Source organism: Macrotis lagotis, chromosome 2 (assembly GCF_037893015.1).
Source record: "Macrotis lagotis isolate mMagLag1 chromosome 2, bilby.v1.9.chrom.fasta, whole genome shotgun sequence".
Taxonomy (NCBI): Eukaryota; Metazoa; Chordata; class Mammalia; order Peramelemorphia; family Peramelidae; genus Macrotis; species Macrotis lagotis.
Genome location: NC_133659.1, coordinates 14,008,792 through 14,028,566, shown reverse-complemented (window position 1 = coordinate 14,028,566; position 19,775 = coordinate 14,008,792). Strand labels below are relative to the sequence as shown.

Here is a 19,775-nt window from a genome sequence, read left to right as displayed (position 1 = left end):
GTCCATGGGATCCTATTTGGAAACCTTCATCCCAGTGCATATGAATCTTGCTTTTCCTGCCACCTCAGAAATATCTTGGTTCTTCTCCAGGGGGATTTGACAAACCTCGTTCATGGCAGCCACTGTTCCAAATATCGACTCACGAGAATCCCAGGAACCAACGCTTTTGTTGGGATAGTGAATGAGACTTGTGATTCTCTGGCCTTCTGTGCTTGCAGCATGGTAGACAGGCTCTGTCTGAACTGTCACAGGTAACCTGAGACCCCTTGATCCCCCTGAACAAGGGGGCTCCTACTTTTTCCTGCCTTTAAAAAAATAAATCAGTAAATGGATGTGGAGTATGGAACTATGGAGGTTGGGGAATGATGCTGGAGGAGAGACTGCCTTTGCCCTGGACCACATCTGGCCTCCTACAGTTGGCTTAGTTCTCTGGCAGAGTTTCAATTTACTATGTATTGAAAGAGAAGTCACCTGGTGGACTGGACAGAAGGCTGGACTTGACATCAGGAAGATTTGGATTCAAATCCTGCCCCTGCCACCTACCAGCTGAGTGAGCCTAGGGAAAGTCAGTGGCCTCTCTAACCCCCAGGCTTCTCTCTATGAGCAGAAGAAGCAGCTGGTTTCCTTTTATCTCCAACGTATTTCATCACAGATGATAGATAGATAGATAGATAGATAGATAGATAGATAGATAGATAGATAGATAGATAGATAGATATAAATAGACAGCAGATCAATAGCTTGATAGATAGATGGGTAGAAAGATGGATAGCTGGATAGATGGATAGAAAGATAGATAGATAGACAGACAGACAGACAGATAGATATCTTGTTTGTTCACAACTATTTACTTGGTGTCTCCCCCAATAGACTGGGAGCTCCTTGAGAACAGAAAGTATTATCTTTGTATCCCCAGGGCTTTGCTTAAAATAGATTCTCAGTAAATGTTTGAAGGACTACTTTGTGTCTGTGAAAGAGGACTTCCCTCCTGTATTTCCACCCAGATGAAATCACAAATCTACATTTCCACCTGTCCAACCCTTAAATATTTAAAATCATTAAAACTGGCCTGATATCATCTTTTAATGTATCTTGGGAATCTCATTTTCCCTTTGTGTATCATGATCTAAAGTTTCTTGTTGACATTCTGTGAATGGTTATTTCCATTTTTGTTTTCAAGAATGGAACAGAATGAATGTGAATGTCCTTGTGAATGTCCTCTGGAGGTCAATGAGTGCACCGGCAATCTCACCAATGCAGAAAACAGGTAAAAAAATTAAATAAACTAATGGGATGACTTCAGCCTCCGCTTCTGCTTCCTTTGGGGAGGGATTGGGGAAATGAGTCATCCTGATGAAATGTTCAGCTGCTGAGCCAGGATCATAGATGGAGGAGCGGGCAACTTAGGATCCATTGGCCAGGTTCTAGGAACCTCATTGTTGCCTCAAAATGAAATCAACCTCCAGGCTTTGCAGTGAAGGGAACTCAGTGAATTAGCAATGTCCATGGCATTTGCAAAATTAAAATTCTTGGAGGCAGCTAGGTTATGCAGTGGATAGAGCACCAGCCCTGGAGTCATTAGCACCTGAGTTCAAATGTGGCCTCAGACATTCAATAATTACCTAGCTGTGTGACCTGGGGCAAGTCACTTAACACCATTGCCTTGCAAAATATAAAATAAAAATTCTTACACGGTGACCAGGTCATCGATTTAGAGGTGGCCCAATGAGTCATCTGGTCCAACCATCTCTTTTAAGAACTGAGGAAATCAAGGTGCAGACAACTGAAGGAATTGAACCAAGCACACATGGGTAGAATGGGAAAAAGTCCAAGCAGGTTCTCTTGTTCCAGAAGTGACCAAAACAAAAACCCAAGTCCTCTGATTTCCAGAGCTGGCCAAGACTAGATCCCAGGTTCTCTGATTCCAGGTCTGGCCAGGACTAGATCCTGGGCTCTTTGATTCAAGAGTTGACCAGGATTAGAACCCAGTTCTGATTTCAGAGCCATCCAGGACTAGAAGAAACCTAGTCTTCTGTCTCCAGAGCCAGCCAAGACAAGAAGCCAGGCTCTCTGATTCCAGGGCCAGAACTAGAACCCAGGCATTCTTGATCCTGGAACTGACCAGGTCTAGAACCCAGATTTTCTTCTTCTGGATCCAGCTCTTTGACTTGAACTCCTCATTTCCTTAGTGTTTTATGTTCTAAGGAGAGACTTGTGATTCTCTGGCCTTCTGTACTTGCAGCATGGTAGACAGGCTCTGTCTGAACTGTCACAGGTAACCTGAGACCCCTTGATCCCCCTGAACAAGGGGGAACAGCATGTCCATTGACACTTTACAGATGAAGAAACCAAAGACTAGAGAAATTCACGGACTTTTCCTGCCATTTCAAAGTTATTGGAATTTGAGCTCATCTCCAAAGTCCAAGTTCTGTATTTAATCAGTATTGATAGAACATGTTTTCTTCTGCGCACCTGCCTTGGTTTGAAATCCAATCCTAGCTGGGAGGGAAGGCCTGGTTAACTGAGAAGAGAAGTGTGCTTATTGTAACTTCCATGCTTTCCCAAACAGAAATCCAAGTTGTGAGGTCCACCAGGAGCCTGTGACATACACAGCCATCGACCCTGGCTTGCAAGATGCCCTTCCCCAGTGTGTCAACAGCAGATGCAACCAGAGGATGGAAAGTGGGTAAGCTGCTCCCTCTGGATACATTTCAGACCTACTGATCTGGAACCGAGGAAGAGAAACTGGTTTGGTATCAAATAAGTTGACCCCCTCATCCACCATGGACCTACATTTTTTCCTCCTGGTAGTCTGGAAGAATATGATACACAGAGAATTAGAAGTGAAATTAAAAATTAGAAATTTCTAAGAACATTCTAGAATGCATGCCTAGACTTGGGATTGTCTAAGGTCTTTGATTCTTCTTTGTTGGGAGCTTTATTGGGTCCAGTGACCCAAATGTCATCTACCCCATCCTCTTATTTTCAGATGAGGAAAACTGAGTCTCAGAAAAATTAAATAACTAATATAAGCTCACACAGGTGGTAGATTTCTGAGGTAGAATTGGAATCTAAGTCTTTAGTCTCTAGAAGTGAGTAAAGTGCCATTGTGCTCATAACAGAGATTCTCTGATTGAATCCTTACAACAGCCCTCAGAAATCACTGTCATTGTGATCCTCATTTTATAGTTGAGGAAACTGAGGCATATAGAGGTTAAGTGACTTGCCCAGGGTCACCCAGCTAGTGAGGATCAGAGGTCAGTTTGGAACTCATGTCTTTCTGATGTCACCTTTGTCTGCTGTGACATCCTCTAGCTGTTTCAAGGCCATTTCTTCCCCACAATATCTCTCTCCACTATGTTGGCCATTATTGGTAATAAAGTAAAAAAGGAAAGATTGATCATCATTTAGCTTCTCGTGCAAAGTGTCTGTGAAAGACTGATGGCAGGGAGCTTGAAATGATTCTGTTTAGCAAGAACTGATTAAGTCTTTTCCCTGAAACTTATGAACAGCTTCCCTGCCCTCAGAGAGCAAGTATTCTACTTCCCAAGCTTCCATCCTCCTGAAATTCTATAGGAAACTGGCCCTGGATGGTCTCTTGTGTTCAGTTCAATATAGTCTTTATGTCCCCCCCCCCCCACCATGATCAGTATTCCGGTAGGATTTTCTTCCCAGAAACTGTTATTCACGTCAGTTCCATCTATCTTCTGCTATAAACTGAGAAACCATATGCCAAGCTCATTAGAATTAAATCTGAAAAAAGGAACTTAAGTTATCATGCCCAAGGTTGGCCTCAGAGAAGAAATGAGGATGTGTACCTCCCTCCCTTCTTTGGCCAGGCAGGGAACTAGGGATGTGAACTATGACATATACTGTCAGATTCAGTCAAGAAGTTTCTTTTTATATTAAACTGCTGTTTCCTTTCTTTTTCTTCTTTTTATAAGGAATAGATCAGGAGGGAAAGAAGCAGGAATATATAATGAAAGTGATTTAGGAATAAATTACAGCAATCAAATTTATTTTTAAGAGATATATTTGAAGTCAAGAAAAAGAGACAGAATAGAAATCCAGAGATGCCCTCAGAAGTTGTTACTTCAACCTCAGGTTTTTACTGCATTTCATTTGGCTTCTATTTTTTTGTACATCTGGATCAGTAAATGATGATACTCAGAAATGGAGGCCCTTTCTGTAGCATTTGAGATAGAGAAGCCTCACTGCGCCTGAGTCCAAGAGATTCATGGCGGGGGGGATCTGTAATCCAAACAAAGACTGCTGGTGGTATTATTTTTATTAATTATCATTATTATATTCATAACTATTAAGATTGTCATTCAGTAATACAGAGATAGGATTTGCCTTTTAAACTACTTCTCTCTCTTCCAATTACATATCTGTGTGAGAGATAGGATTTTCTTTATTTTCTTCAAACAAAACCCCACACTGCAACCAATTAAATGCAGACACAGATTGGAGAGTCTGGACTTCTTTTGTTAGACCAGACATTAAATTGATTTACAAAAGTATATAAAGCAAAGCCATTCCTCTCAATAATTTTTTTTTGTAAGGCGAAGGGGGTTAAGTGGCTTGCCCAAGGCCACACAGCTAGGTAATTATTAAGTGTCTGAGACCGGATTTGAACCCAGGTACTCCTGACTCCAGAGCCGGTGCTTTATCCACTACACCACCTAGCCACCCCCACTTTTGTTTTTAAAAATATAGTAATTTTAATGAAACAAGTTGTTCATGTTGACATGCAATTGATTTATTATTATTTTGATGGATTAATAAATAGTTTTAAGATTATCAGCTTTAATTTCCTATATGACACATATCCATAGATGTTACCCACATAATAAGCAAAAGCAATTAGGGGTTCTCAATCATTTTTTTTTTAAGTGCAAAGGTCTGGAGACCAAAAGGTTTGAAAACTACTTCTTTTGAGACAGAGGGGACCCAGGAGGCAGGTTCTCCCTTCAAAGATGAGATAGCTGGGGTTGCCTTAGATAGGTCATGGCACAAATTCCACAGGGAATAGCGATTGAGGGAGAAATTGAATCCAGAGTCTCTTATTGGAGTTCTTGCCACCGTAACAAAGGAGGCAGTCAGGTAGTGAGGCCAACAGGGTCTCTTCTGGAAAATTGGCCACCCCGTGCCCAAGCAAATCAAGGGGAACATGGAAGTTCCCTTGAAATTACATCTTACCCCAAAGCAACAGAGATAGAGTGGAGAGATGGGGTAAGCAGATGGGGACCTATGGGGTATTTTCATCTCATAAAGAAGTGAAATGATACCTTTTCTTTTCTGTCAGGGACTGCTTTGGAGTGTTGGATTGTGAGTGGTGTATGGTAGACAGCGATGGCAAGACCCACCTGGACAAGTCATACTGCGCGCCCCAGAAGGAGTGCTTTGGCGGGATTGTGGGGGCCAAGAGCCCTTATGTCGATGACATGGGAGTGATAGGTAAGGCCTCTGTTTCAGAGCGGAGAGGCAGGAAGTGACAGGAGGAAGGCCATCTGATGCTGTCAGTCTCGCCTATGTGATGGGGGTGACATTTCAGAATGAGTTTCTTCCCTGTCTCCTTAATCCCTTCTCCCAGCTGCTTTTGGCCCAAGCCCCGCAATGAGCAGACAACTGCTTCCCAGCTGGTTGCTTATAAAGCAGGGAAAAGAATGAGACTGAGGTCTGAGGAACCTGCAGATTCTTATAGATGGGATTTTCTGGTGCAGAAAACTTGATAAGACTAACCAGAAGGTTAATGAGATCCTAAAGGACTTTGGGGGAGACCTCATATGAGGATGAGGGAGGAGACTACAGCCCTAGGGCTAGGGGGCATTCTAAATCCAATAGACAAATATCTTTTGTTCTCTTATTTTCAATTGAAACACTAAAGTTAAAGCTTGTCCTGCACTAATCTAATAGATAGTACAAAGAGAGGGAAATGAGAACTAAGGTGCAACTGATAACCTTTTTCACAAATCTGAAATTAGTCTCACCCTTGATTCAAGTGGAAGGAAATCATAGGATTTCAAGCAAGAAATAGATTGAGAGGTCATCTGGTTACGTGTACCCTATCATTCTACAGTAGAGGCAAACAAGGCCAAATGACTTGCCCAAGGTCACACAGCTAATAAGTGTCTGAGCCAGAATCTGAATTCAGATCTTCCTGACTCCAGGACACCCAGAGGTCCCATGATACTATACTACTATATAGTTATTCTGATTCCTTGTCATCAGTGCTCAACAATGAGTGAGGCTCTTGAAATATCAAAACCAAATGAAATAGTCCTATTATTCCAGTGAGAAGTATACAACACAGATGTGTGGAGATATAATACAAGGAAGAAATGTGGCAAAGAAGAGGTCTGACTAAATTCTCTAGGGAGATTTAAGCAGGGAGAGAATCCCATTTGGCAAGCCTTGGTCTTGGGGTCCGTGGAAGCAAGGAAAAGAAGAAGCTAGAAGGATGTGCCCAGGAAGATGCCCTGGATGGGTAGGGCAGCAAAGACCATGCTAGAATGAGGAATGCTTGATGGAACTAAGACTGTTTAGCCTGGAGGATGGAAGACTTTGGGGATCCATGAGAGCCATCTTTAAGTATTTAAAGGAGAGTCTGGCAAAAGGTAGATTTAACCTCAATGAATGGAAAACCATGCCAAGAGGAGACCTGCCCCATAGTAGAATAGGATGCCTTGGAGGAAGGGACACATGCCCTCACCAGAACGAAAGACCATAGAGAAGCATCCTTTGATAACTGAGTCAATCAGTACACATTGATTAAACACTTTTTTGTGAACCAGCTACTATGCTAGGACTCATACAAAATATGGAGCAATCTCTACTCTCAAGGAGTTTACGTTGCATTGAGCCACTTAGTCCAACCCATTCATTTTACAGATGAAGAAACTGAGGTTAAGTCAGGATCCTTGCTTTCAAGCCAGAAGAACCCACAAAGGTCCTCTAGTTTAACCCTCTATTTTTATAATTGAGGAAACTGAGGTGAAGTAACTTAGGAAGACAATAGGTCTAATGCTAGAAGGAGACTCATTTACAGATAAGAAAACTCAAGCCGCTAAAGAGTGAGTGAGTGACTTGTCCAAGTGACTCGAAGTTCGCCCCATTAGTAAACCTCAGCTATCAGACGAGGCTGAGAGCTCGAATCCCACCAGAAACATCCTTTCCTGTCTCCTGGGGTGAAAAAAATGTGGTCAGCTTTGGCCCTGGTACCATTGAACTGCAGTCTATTCATTGTAGTCCAGGGTGAGGGAAGACTTGAATCTCTTTCAGAATAGAAATAGGCACACATCCTTGACTTGTGCTAGAGAAGTTAATTTTGAACCCCAAATATCGATCCCCCTTCCATTTTAGCTCGATTGGGCCCGACCCAACATTCTAGCCTATCAAAAATATTATGACATCCTAAGCCTCACTTCTGTTTCAATCTACTGGTAAATCTACTGCTGATTTCCAGTCATTTATTTACTCCCTACCCAGCCATTCTGTTCTTCTCCCCTTGTTACTCTGTGTCCTATACTAGGCTCCTGCAAGAGAGTCCTATAGCTTAGGTTGAGAGTCCCTGGATGATACAGAAAATACTCTTATATCTTATTGAAATGAGATACTCTTTGTTTTTTTTCCCTCTCTTCTACTCCTTCCCTCGGTTTTATACTATTTATCTGGCATCTGTTTCTTTTGTCCAAAGGCGATGAAGTGATCACTTTGAACATGGTCAAGAGTGCCCCTGTGGGACCAGTTGCCGGTGGGATCATGGGATGCATCATGGTGCTCGTCCTGGCGGTCTATGCCTACCGCCACCAGATTCACCGCCGAAGCCATCAGCATATGTCTCCACTCGCTGCCCAGGGTAAGCCAAAGGCTCTCCCATCCTCACTCAGCCCCCAAGAAAGCTGAGGGCTTTCTCCAGCTGCCCGTACACATCCCAGGGACTGGCCTCTCAGACTTGTTCAAGGAAAGCTGTAATCAACTCACCCAGTTTTGTTCCAGACTTAAACACTTAATTAACGTCTGAGAGTCTGAATAGCCAGGAAAAAATTACAGTACCGGTGCTGTGGGGTCTATTTTCTATGAAGATGCAAATGTTTACCTGCTTGAAGTCAGCTTTGATTTTCTCTTTGCATCTTCTCATTCCTTTCGAGTGTGAGACCCATGAGCCTTTGCAGATAGCTTTATTTTGCTTCTCCAGCGGCTCCCTGGCATCTTGTCCCTTCTCATCTGGCACCAGCCAGTCCTTGACAGGACTCTGCCCAGGCTAGGCAGGGATCTTGAATACCCTGAAACGTCTTTTCCTCTCTCCTCATGTCCTATTATGCCGTACTGCTGACTAAGAAAACCTGGGCATCATGTCTTCCCAGAGAGCTGCATCTTGTTATCATGGGTGTCTACTACTGGGCATCTTATTCTAAAGATGACTGTATGGTGGTCATATGATTAGCCTGCAACAGCTTGGTTTTGCCCCTGCTTGCCCCCTGGGCTGTACCAGTGTTACCAGATAATCAGACCGCTTTGTCACTTTTCTTCAGGAGGAGCTTCAATAAAATCAAGGACAGAGATGTCACCCTAACTTCCTTGTTTTTTTCCTTTTTTTAAAAGACAAACTGTTTAAGTGACTTGACCAGGGTCACATGGCTAGAAAGTGTCTAAGGCTAGATTTGAACTCAAATCCTCTTAACCTGAGCTCTATCACTTGTACCACCTAAAGACCTCAACCCAATTTTTATAGGTCAGTGAATTGTAGATTAAGAACTATAGAAGTGGGCAGCTAGGTGGCACAGTGGATAGAGCACCTGAGTTCAAATCTGGCATCAGACACTTAATACTTATGTAACTATGTGACCTTGGTCAAGTCATTTAACCCCCTTGCCTTGCAAAAATATAAACAAAGAAATAAAAAATAAAGGACTATAGAAGGACCCTTAGAAACCACCAAGTCCAAAATCCTCAGTTTTCAAATAAAGAATCTGAGACCAAACAAGGTTAAATGACTTACCTTAGGTTAAGGCCAGTAAGTATCTGAGATGGAATTTGACCCCCAGCATTGCTGACTCCAATTCAGTCATGTCTTACTCTTTGTGACCCCCATTTGGGGTTTTCTTGGCAAAGAACCTGGAGTGGTTTGACTTCCTTCTCTAGATCATTTTACAGATAAGGAAACTGAGGCAATTAGGGTAAAACAACTTGCCAGGGTCACACAGCTGAGGCCAGACTTGTACTCAGTACTTGTACTACTTTCTGCCTCCAGGTCTGGTGCTGTAGGCACAATGACGCCTGTAGTATCAGTTTAGATCTAGGTCATGGATATACTCCAAGTCTGCCATTTTATAGATGAGATCTAGAGAAAGGGAAGTGATTTACCTAAGGTCACACAGTAATAAAGAACAGAGCTCAAATTCAAACCTAGATCCCTGACTCATAATCTAGACTTCTTTATACTAAGGCTTTTTTAAGTAGCATCTACCTTGGCCAGGGCAGCATAGTGGATAGAGAACCAACCTTGAAGTCAGAGAGACCTGAGTTCTAGTCCTTCCTTTGACGATGCCCATTATACTTCAGCTGAGGGATCTCTCTAAGACTAGAAGTTCCAAATGGATTCCTGGTTAGAAGCAGTTTCCCTAAAGGGAGCCCTCCTATACCGATATAAGCACTAACCCCAAACCAAACAAACAAAATGGGAAATGATGTTGAACGCCCAGTGTTACATTATCATATTTGACTTATTTTCTGTAGAAATGAGCTTCTGTGAATGGTCATCAGGGGTTTTTCAGCCCAATCCAAGGTCTCATGTGGCCCTGCCCTTCCGTGTGGAGCTCTCTGGGCTAGTGGGTCCCCTATAAAAATCCCTTTATGGAGAAGGCTTTGGGAAGCAGTTGGAGGTGTGATGGGTTTCTTGCCTCTCTTTTTCCCTCCTCCTCACTACTCTGTATTCCAGTGGATTTGAGAATTTGCTCATCCTCCTTTTCCTCCTACTCGGCAAAGTTCTGCTATCCAACAGGACATCAAAGCAAGGGCTTTATTTGATGACTTCATTTGATCAAAAGTCTTCCTGTTTTTATCGCTCAATAGAAATGTCAGTGCGGATGTCCAACCTGGAGAATGACAGAGATGAAAGAGATGACGACAGTCATGAAGACAGAGGCATCAGTACGTGCCACTCCCTGTCTCACTGCATGAGTTTTCCTGGTCTTCCTTGAACCTCTTTGGCCTCTTTTTCCAGTTGGAGATGCTTGGACTCAGAGTTTTTATTTAGTTGGTTGCTCTTGTTTCCCCCTAAGTTAAGGTCTGAGGCATGGCCAGATGTAGAGATATAGATTCAGAGAAAGAATGCCCCCTTGAAATCATTTAGCCCAACCTCCTCATTGCACCTGAAGTGGGAAAGGCCTGAATTTAAATCCTGTCTTAGCTATTTCCTCAGCAAGAGACAGCCTTCAGCAAATAACTTTCCCTCTGTTTCCCTGTTTCCTCATCTGTAAATAATCATAATAATCAGGTTAATAATAGCACCTTTCTCCCAAGATTGTTGCCAAAATCAAAATGGACAATATTTGTGAAGTGCTTTTCGATCCTTAAAGGTTTATATAAATTCTCAATTACTAGCTATATGGCCTTGGTAAGACACTTCCCCCTCTATATTCTATTTCCTTAACTATTTAAAAAACCCTAGATTCCACTCTAAAGTCCCTTCCATTTCCAAGACTTAGCATCCTAATGGCAGAAAATCAAAGATAAGGAACAGTTTGAGACAGTTTAGAATTGTGAATTGGAGTCAGGGGGCCCCAGTTCAGATTCTTGTTCTTTTACTTGCTCCCCATGGGACACTGGTCCTGGGCCTCGTTTTTCTTGTCTATAAAATGAGTAGGTTGGGCTCAGGGATTTCTAGGGGACTTTCTATCTCTAAATCTCTGTCCCTAAATCTGGCCATTCTTCAAGCTTCCTATTGGACGCCTCCTTAAAAATGCTTCCTCCACTACCACCCTTTTCCAAGAGAGAAACTGTCTGCTGATTGCCACAGTCCTTAGTGCTTCCATCCTTCAAACGAACAGATGCCCTAACATTGAATGAGCCCACTGGGAGAAATAAATGAATGTGGTATCATAAAGAATTAGCGTGTGTGAGTAAAAATAAATTGTCCTCGTCTTCCACAGTCAGCAACACTCGATTTATAGCAGCAGTGATCGAACGCCACGCCCACAGCCCAGAACGGAGGCGGCGGTACTGGGGGCGATCTGGGACAGAGAGTGATCACGGTAAGGTTCCCAGGCCTCTGTGAGACAGCACGGTCATGGCCGTGTTGTCTTGGTGTGTCCTCGACTCAGACCCCCTTTGTTTATTCTTGAAATGTCCTGAAGTGAACTCTTAGATCATGGCCATCTGCCAAGTCACAGTCCAATTGACAAATTCAGTATTGGTTTGATCATAATTCATCCATGGCAAACCAGAGCACCCCCAAGCAGGCTGGTACATCTCAGTGTCAGTCAACAAACATTTATCGTTGAGCCTAGGGCTAGTACCTAGAACTGGGGAGACATAGAAAGGCAAAGCCAATATCTGCCCTCAAGGAGCCCCTACTCTACTTTTGCTGAGGATTCTTTTCTCATTCCTTAGAAAGTCTGCACTAAACCAACTCAGCTGATCCATGAGAAGATAAAGAGGTTGGGAAGCAGGGTAGTTGGGGGCTACCTTAAAAGGGGTTCTAGTATCAGAGCCTAGGCTACCCAGGGCTCAATTCTGCCTCAGACACATCTTTGTGGTCCCTCTAAAAGATGACTGACTCATTCCCAGACCTCAAGCTCATCAGGCCCCAGGCTAGACAGTGACCCAACACCAACATTGCCAGTTGGCCCAAACCCTGGGATTCATTCACTAGGTAAACAGTTCTAAGCACGATGCCATCTGTGGCCAGTACTACCCAGTCAACACCCTTCAGACAGAGAACCCCAAGCTAGACCTGGACCAAGAAGTCATGGTTACTCATGCCTCCAGACTTCAAGTCTATTCTGGGGCCTCCAGAATGATTCATTACAACTGGACAAGCATTTGTTTATGGGACAATGTCTGTGCTAGACCCTGGGGGGTAGGGGTGAAAGAACATGCCAAGACAGTCACAGAGAGGCAGATTTCTAGTGATCCCTAAAATGGATTGTGCTTGCTTGGAATTAGGGAGTTCTCTTTTCCCAGAAGTATTCTAAGGGAGCCTGAATTAATATTTGAAGGTCTTTTAGTGAAATGGTCTTCCTAAGAACTAGGGAACCACTGAGATACCACCATGGACAGCTCCCTTGTTTATTGAACATATAGCCAAGCCAACCTTCTGACTCTTCCCATCCCACTCCTCTGCTCCTTGGGCACAGGCTGCACCCCCAAGCTTAGGATGCTTCCTTCCTCACTCCACCTTTTAGATACTTTATGCTCATAGCTTAAAACTGCATCAAGACTTTGGGGACACACCTTGTATTTCTGTATACATGATTTTCCTCACAGGAGGCAGGCTCCTTTGAAGGCAGGCTCCAATTAAGGTGGTGGTAGTAACTGCTTCAACAGAATGAGATTATATAATGGTTGGAAAATTCCTAGAAGCAAAAGCCAAAGACACTAATTTAGATAAGAAAGAAAATTTAAAGCTCAATTATATTTTGTAAACTAGAGGCTTTGACTTTAAAAATGGCATTCCCATTCCAAGATCCCTTCTATCTCCAAAGTGGTGGAACCATAAACAGGTGGGAGACCCCGAAAATGAACTTATAAAGTGTACATTGTATAGACCAAGTGACCAAGTCTGAAATGGGCATCACTACTATTTCTACCTCGGGGCAGCTAGGTGGTGCAAGTGATAGAGCACTAGGCCTGGAGTCAGGAGGACCTGAGTTCAAATGTGGCATCAGACACTTAATAATTTCCTAACTGTGTGATCTTGGACAAGTCACTTAACCCCACTATCTTGCAAAATTCTAAAAAAAAACAAAAAAGAGCCTGGTTTGTGACATCTCATATCCAGGGATGCTTGCTCCAAATTTAGAGAAAACAGGGAATTAGTCCCTCTCCCTAGTTCATTGTAGCCCTCGCTGCCAGCAGAGATTGTGTAGGTTCCTGCAGAGAGCCCAGAGTGAAGTATAAGATGATCCATTAACCATCACCTTATCTTACTGAATGAGGGAAGGGGAACAAAGAAAGACACTAGGTAGCTTTGGCTCAAGCTTTGGATTCCCTTTATCTCATCCCTCTCATCGGTAGCTCCTTCTCCCTGAGTATGGAAATTGGCTCCCTGTGGGATCAGAGGAAGGTGGAGAGGGTGGCAGGCTCCAGAAATCCACCACCTTGAGCCACTGAGACTCCTGTGTCCTCAACAAGCTGGGCCAAAGGGTGGTTTGAGCCCATTCTGACACCCAGGACTGCTCAGGGGAGGGCAAAGTGGACACTCTCATTTAGCTCTGTAACCCAACCCATGTTTTTGAAAGCAGGTCCTTGTTGCTCCTTCTCTCTGGCTCTGTCTGAGGACGAGAAAGACGGCAGCATGGTGGGGTAGATAGGCAGCCTCCAAGGCAGCAGACTTCTGGTCAGGTCCCACCCAACACATCTTTGTGGCATAAGTCTGAGTGAGTGAACTTGTCTACACTCCAGGCAGCATCCTAGCCTTGAAAATGGCAGCCTAGACTGCCAGAGGGTGTTTCTTCCCTTGGGAGTTCCCTATTCTCTAAAATCTTATCAGGTAGAAAGAATTCAGAGACTTGAGAAAATTCAATTCAACAAACTTTTATTAAGCACCTACTGTATGCAAGGAACTGGGGATAAAAGCAAGGTTCCCTCTCACCATTCTGCCGGTGGGGAAAGGGGGTTGAAATTAGGCAATAAGCATCTACCAAGGATCTACTATGCGTTTGGTAGCTTGCAAAAGTAATTACAGAGAATTTCGGTAGGGAACAAGAACTAACCCCAAGGGGGTTTAGGACAGGCCTCCTCTGGGATGTGAGGCCTCAGTCAAGTCTGCCAGGAAGTTAGGGATTCACTGAAATGGAAATGGCAGCACGGATGGCCAGTACAAAGACATGGAGACAAGGGGTGGGATTATGAGTTCAGAAAACACCAAGGAGCCAAAATTAGTCAAAGAAGAAAATGTGTGAAGGGGAATAATGTGTGGGGAGTCAGAAAAGGTGAGTGAGTGACCATCAGACTGCAAGAGGGACTTTAAATGCCAAGCTGAGGAATTCTTAATCCGGGGTCATGGAAATGACTTGTTTTAAGAGTTTGAAAACTGGGCCTGATAGGTGATGGAGTGGCTAGGATCTGAGTTCAAATGTGGCCTCAAACACTTAATAATTACCTAACTATGTGACCTTGGGCAAGCCACTTAACCCTGCTGCATTTCAAAAATCAAAAGGAAAAAAGTGAGCATTTGAAAATGAAAATAACAATTTAAAAATATAAATAATGAAATTACTTTAAAAAAAGCAAGTCACAACCCCATTGCCTTGCCAAAAAAAAAAGTTTGAGAGCTATAATTCAATATAACCAGTTTCTTGTTAATCTAACATATCTTATTTGATATATTTAAAAGCATTCTTCTGAGAAGGGACCCACTGACTTCATCAGAATGACCAAGGACTCCTTGAGACCACAGAGGCTATGAACAATTCTTCTGATCTACCTCTTCATTGTGGGTGACTTATCTAAGGCACCACATACTATTCCAAAATCGATTCTGCCCCTTCTTATGGGAACTGGGATCATTACTAGTGTTGATCATCTTTCATAACAAGAATAGCAATAGCCAGCATTTGCATGGCACTCTAAGTTTATCTCATTGGATCTGCTTTCCAGTCATTTTTAATGCTGTCTCAGACCATCTGGATTTGGATTTCCAATGTGCATTTCTTTTCAAACCTGAGGCGTGATTGACATTGAAAGACCCACTTTTCACTTACCTTGAATAAAAATAAAAAGAAAAAACAAAGAAAACAGCCCCCTTCAATTCCTAATACCAAGGTATTTTCTGTACTCTCCAAAAGGCCTTTCTGACGTTCGCCTGGAGAGAGAATCGCCCTCTTTGTCTTTGTGTGGGCCTGGATTTTCAGCTACAAAATCCTTCTGCTCGGCTGTCTGCAAATGCATCAATTCTGCGGCCCCAGAGAGAGGCTGATTGATGCTAACAGTGAATGCGGCAGCAATATTCATGGCTTGTCGCTTCTGGAAACTTTGAAAGGGATTTTTTTTTTTTGCAATATTTAAAAACGTGTCAGAATCTTGAAATTGAATCCTTTGATCAGCAAGGCCATTTTCTTTTCAAACATATTCCTTAGAATACCAAAAAGGATGAATCTTTAAACAGGGCGAGCTGGCTTATACAGAGAATAGCTGATTGCTTCACTAGTGGTTGCTGGTTTTCTATCATCCGCCAGTGAGGAGTGACTATGCTGGCAATAGAGATTCAGAGTCAATGCAGGCCTCTGCCCTCTAGTTACTTTTCTTAGTCTGACCTGAATTCTGTAGCTTTTTCTTTGAAAACATTCATTGCACTCCAATGATTTCTTTTAAAATAATTCATTTGAAAATGTGATTTGGTTCAGCAAGCATGGATGAAGTACCTACTCTTTGGATTCTGAGATCAGCTTGTGCATATCTGACCACCGGTCACATCTCCAATTGCTATTGGACATTTCAAACTGGATGTGTGGTTGCCATCTTTAACTCCATCTGCCTAAGAATGACTTCAATATCTACTTTTCCCTATCCCCCCCCAAATTCCGGTCTCTTCCTAACTTTGCTTTTATTGTGGAGGGTACCACCATCCATCCACCCAGGCTTCCATCCTAGATGTCTTCCTGAAATCTTCACTCTCACCACCCCCATAGCCACTCAATTGTCAACTCTTAGCATTTCTGCCTTTATAACATCTCTCAAATACTCTCCCTTCTCTCCTCTACTCTCCCATCCCTACACCATGCGAGGGTGTCACTGATTCCACCTTCCAGACACCTTTCACAACTGACTCTTCTCCAATTACTTGATTCCTACTATGACCCAGGGCCTCATGACCTCTTATTTGTATCATTGCAGGAGCTTATTAATTAGTCTTCCAGTCTCTAAATTCTCCCTTCTTCAATTTTTACTCCATGCAGCTACCAAAATGATAACCCTCAAGCATGAATTTGGCCATGGCACTCCCCTTCCTAGGATGTTTTGTTGTTATTGAGTTTTTTCAGCTGTGCTGATTCTTTGTGAACCCTTTAGGGTTTTTTTTTTTTTTGCAAAGATATTGGTATGGTTTGTCATCTCCTTCTACAGCTCATTTAACAGATGAGAAACAGGCAAACACAGTTAAATGATTTTATTGTTACCTCCCACTGTTACCCAGTTGCCTCCAAAGAATTTTAGTGACTCCCTTTTCCTGGTAGGAACCATATAAACTCTTCACTTTGGCACAGACTCTTTCCCATCTGGCTTCAGGATGATTTTATTTTATTCTCCCTGGTTTACTGTCCATTTCCATCAAGATGGAATCCTTTTTGTTCTTCCCCAATCTCTGACACCATATCTAACCTCTGGTGCATGTTGCAACCCCATCCAAGACTGAGATGCTTTGTCCTCCTTCCTCTACCTCCTGAAATTCCCAGCTCCCTTCAAGGTCACACTCTCCTTTGTATTTCCCATCCCCCACTTCTTCACCTTTGTTTTATATTGTTCAACAGAGTCATGAAACCTGAGATCTGACTCTAGTTCTGCTATTGACATATTGGATAAACATAGGCAAGCCACAACCCCTTTGGTGATGAGTGAAAGTGAAAAGTGGAGAAGAAGGTTGTAAACTTGGATGATTAAGAGAATTATGGTCCCTGGACAAGAGCAGGGTCATTAAAGAGAAGGGAATTTGGGGAAAAGATGAACGCCATTTTGGATACTAGATTGGAAATGGCCCTGGGATATCCAAGTGGAATTGTCTAGTAGGCAATTGGTGATGCAAGACTGGGCTCAAGAGACAGATGAGAGCTAGAGTAGTCTTGTTTGTTTGTATAGAAAGAGAGAGTTGGAAGAGGAAGGTGATTTTATTTCCTTTCAAATTCTCAATGCCCACACATAGGACTTTCTGGACCTACGTCCACTTTTGCAGCATCTCTTCATCAACTGCAGCTTTTAAAAGCTAACAAGCCCAATAATCACAATTGTAATAATAATGACAGTAAACATTTGAATGGCATTTTAAGATTAACAAAGAGTTGTACTCATAACCAATTTGATCCTCACAACCCCCTGCAGGGCAGGTGTTCTTATTATCTCCATTTTAAATATTATGGAAATAGAGGTAGATAGAAGTTACATGACGTGTCCATGTTTGAAGCAGTACTGGAACTCCTGATTCCCAGTTCCACAAGCTACCACATTATCTGGTTGCCCAGAGAAGAATGTTTCTACCCCAAAACCCTTTCCACTGTGAAACAGTTCAGCCTCCCCATGGAATATGTTTCTTTCCTGGTACCTAGCAATTAATTAATCAGTAAATTGTGCTTACTATGTATTGGCACTGTACTAAGTACTAGGCATATAAAAAGAGGCAAAAGACAGTTTCTGCCCTCAAGGAGTGTACAATCTAACCTAACCTAGGACAGTTCCTAAGAGCCACTGAATAAACATCTTGTTTGTTGCTTAATTGGCATGGGCTCCCCCACCACCACAAGCTTCTAATTTCTTTTTCTTTCTTCTCCAGGTTATAGCACAATGAGTCCCCAAGAAGACAGTGAAAATCCTCCTGGAAACAATGACCCATTATCAGCCGGAGTTGATGTTGGAAACCATGATGAGGATTTAGATCTGGACACGCCTCCCCAGACCGCAGCCCTACTAAGCCACAAGTTCCACCACTACCGATTACACCACCCTACCCTCCATCACAACCACCACTTACAGGCAGCAGTGACAGTACATACTGTGGATGCAGAATGCTGACAACCTCATCTTATCCTTGAAGAGAAGATGGAAGAGAAAACGGAGAAAGTGGGTGGGGTGGTGGTGGACCATGGAAGGTGGAGATTCGTGTTGAAGAGACAACTGCTATCTAGGTGTTGCCAGGAGTGGTCAAACTCATTTTCTGCTTGTTTTAAAATGGTTAAAAGCAACAAATTGCATTAAGAGAATTTAAGTTTGACTTGGAAATGGAAGGGAAATAAAGTCTGATTAATGGACCTGCCATAAGTTGAATAAAATGGGAGAGAAGGCAGAGCTCCAAACACAGGGATGAAACTTTCAAAGCCTTCATCAAGTGGAGCCAGAGGAATGTGTCCAGGAGCCAGGGCCATGCAACTTTCCTTAACTGGAAGAGTGTAAATCCATGAGAGCTGGGACCTACAAAGACAAGATGTCCAGTTGTTACATACAACCATTTGAGTTTCTTTGGTTGTCTCCCAAGATTCTCCTTGGAAAAAAGATCCATTCAGCTGGCATTTGTTATATGGGACCCACAAGGATAAGGTTGAAACCATGCTTCTCAAAATTTCTAAGTAAAGGATTATTTTTCTACTATTTATTGAATTGACAAACATTCATGAACTTTGGGGGAAGAGATTTGAAAGAAATTAACCACAGATATAATCGGTTTTGGGGGTGACAGAATTTCCTCAAGGAATTTTCTTGCTCATTTAGCCAATAAGCTCCCACTTCCCCACTTCACAAAATGGGACAATGAAGAAATCCTTCGAACTTGTTTACATACATATTCTTTATTACGTTATTTTGCAGGAGTGGACATCATGTGTTGTAATAGAGTATTCTTTCTGTGTGTTTGATGGGCATAGGCAGGGGCAAAAGAAAATCAGAAGCTTCTTCCAGAGAGGCTTCAATATCTTCTTTGGAACTCTCCAAGCTCAACTTTTCTCCAGGTTGCTGACCCCACCCTAAGAGATCCGAGTCTACCACCCTGGGAGCCTCTGTGACAAGGGACTTCATCTCATGGCTGGTCACCAGACAATCCATAAATGAAAATCACATCTTATTTTGATTCAGAGGCTATTAGCTATCCCAACAGAGAATAAGACAAAGTACTGAAAATTCTATTCCTTATAAAAGGTTTCATTTAGAAGCTTAATTAGAAGCTGCTACCAATCTCCTGGAACTTAACGCTACTTTGAAATTCGTACAGGGATTGATCAGATCTGTCTAATACAACATGGAGCGTCACAACTGAAAATTAATTTTTCTAATAACAGTTGTACTTTAAGTTCACATTTGGTGATTCAGCTATGTTATAAAAAACAGTTGCACAGTAAATATGGTAAATCTCCATTTATTGGTAGGGTTTTCTTTGGTTTTTGTAAGTCATGGAATACTGTTTTAATGATAGGGTACTTAATACTGTATAATGTAAAACGTGGTTCCTAAGGAGTTCAGTCAGTAACTATATGTGTGCTATTCAGAAGTCCCTTTATACTGTGTATAAAATTGCAGTCGCTAGTGAAATAAACTGTATATAAAGTTGGGTTTAGTAGATTGCTTTTGACTCTGTAGTGTGATTTTTTTTTTAACTCAACCCCTGTACTTGGGAGCAAATTATATCCTCTTTTAAATTTTACCATTCACAAAAGAATTCCAATGATGTTGCCCTTGGGCCAGTTTTGGGCCTTCTGATTTTGAAATGATTACTAGTCTTCAGAATATAGTGAAATCAAAGTTTAAAATTTATTAAAAATATATATCCATAGCAAGTTCTATCTAGCTAATTCATTACCATTTAAATAAAAGCCAAGATTCTCTTCTGACCAGAGAGATGGTTGACAAGTCCT

The 19,775-nt window shown here is 42.4% G+C and overlaps 1 protein-coding gene across 2 annotated transcripts in view; it reads left to right on the top strand.

Moving 5' to 3' along the window:
- Positions 1-18,727, top strand: part of CACHD1 (cache domain containing 1) — a 228,379-nt gene extending 209,652 nt beyond the window's left edge. Inside the window, exons 20-27 of one of the 2 annotated variants that reach the window (XM_074221255.1) lie at positions 91-251; positions 1,181-1,267; positions 2,570-2,686; positions 5,309-5,460; positions 7,700-7,861; positions 10,078-10,155; positions 11,157-11,258; positions 17,708-18,727. In XM_074221255.1, coding sequence (XP_074077356.1) covers positions 91-251; positions 1,181-1,267; positions 2,570-2,686; positions 5,309-5,460; positions 7,700-7,861; positions 10,078-10,155; positions 11,157-11,258; positions 17,708-17,946 — 1,098 coding nt within the window. In that variant the 3' untranslated portion in view covers positions 17,947-18,727. The remainder of the gene's footprint in view (positions 1-90; positions 252-1,180; positions 1,268-2,569; positions 2,687-5,308; positions 5,461-7,699; positions 7,862-10,077; positions 10,156-11,156; positions 11,259-17,707) is intronic. The other variant, XM_074221256.1, reaches the window with a different exon arrangement.
- Positions 18,728-19,775: the final 1,048 nt, after the last annotated feature.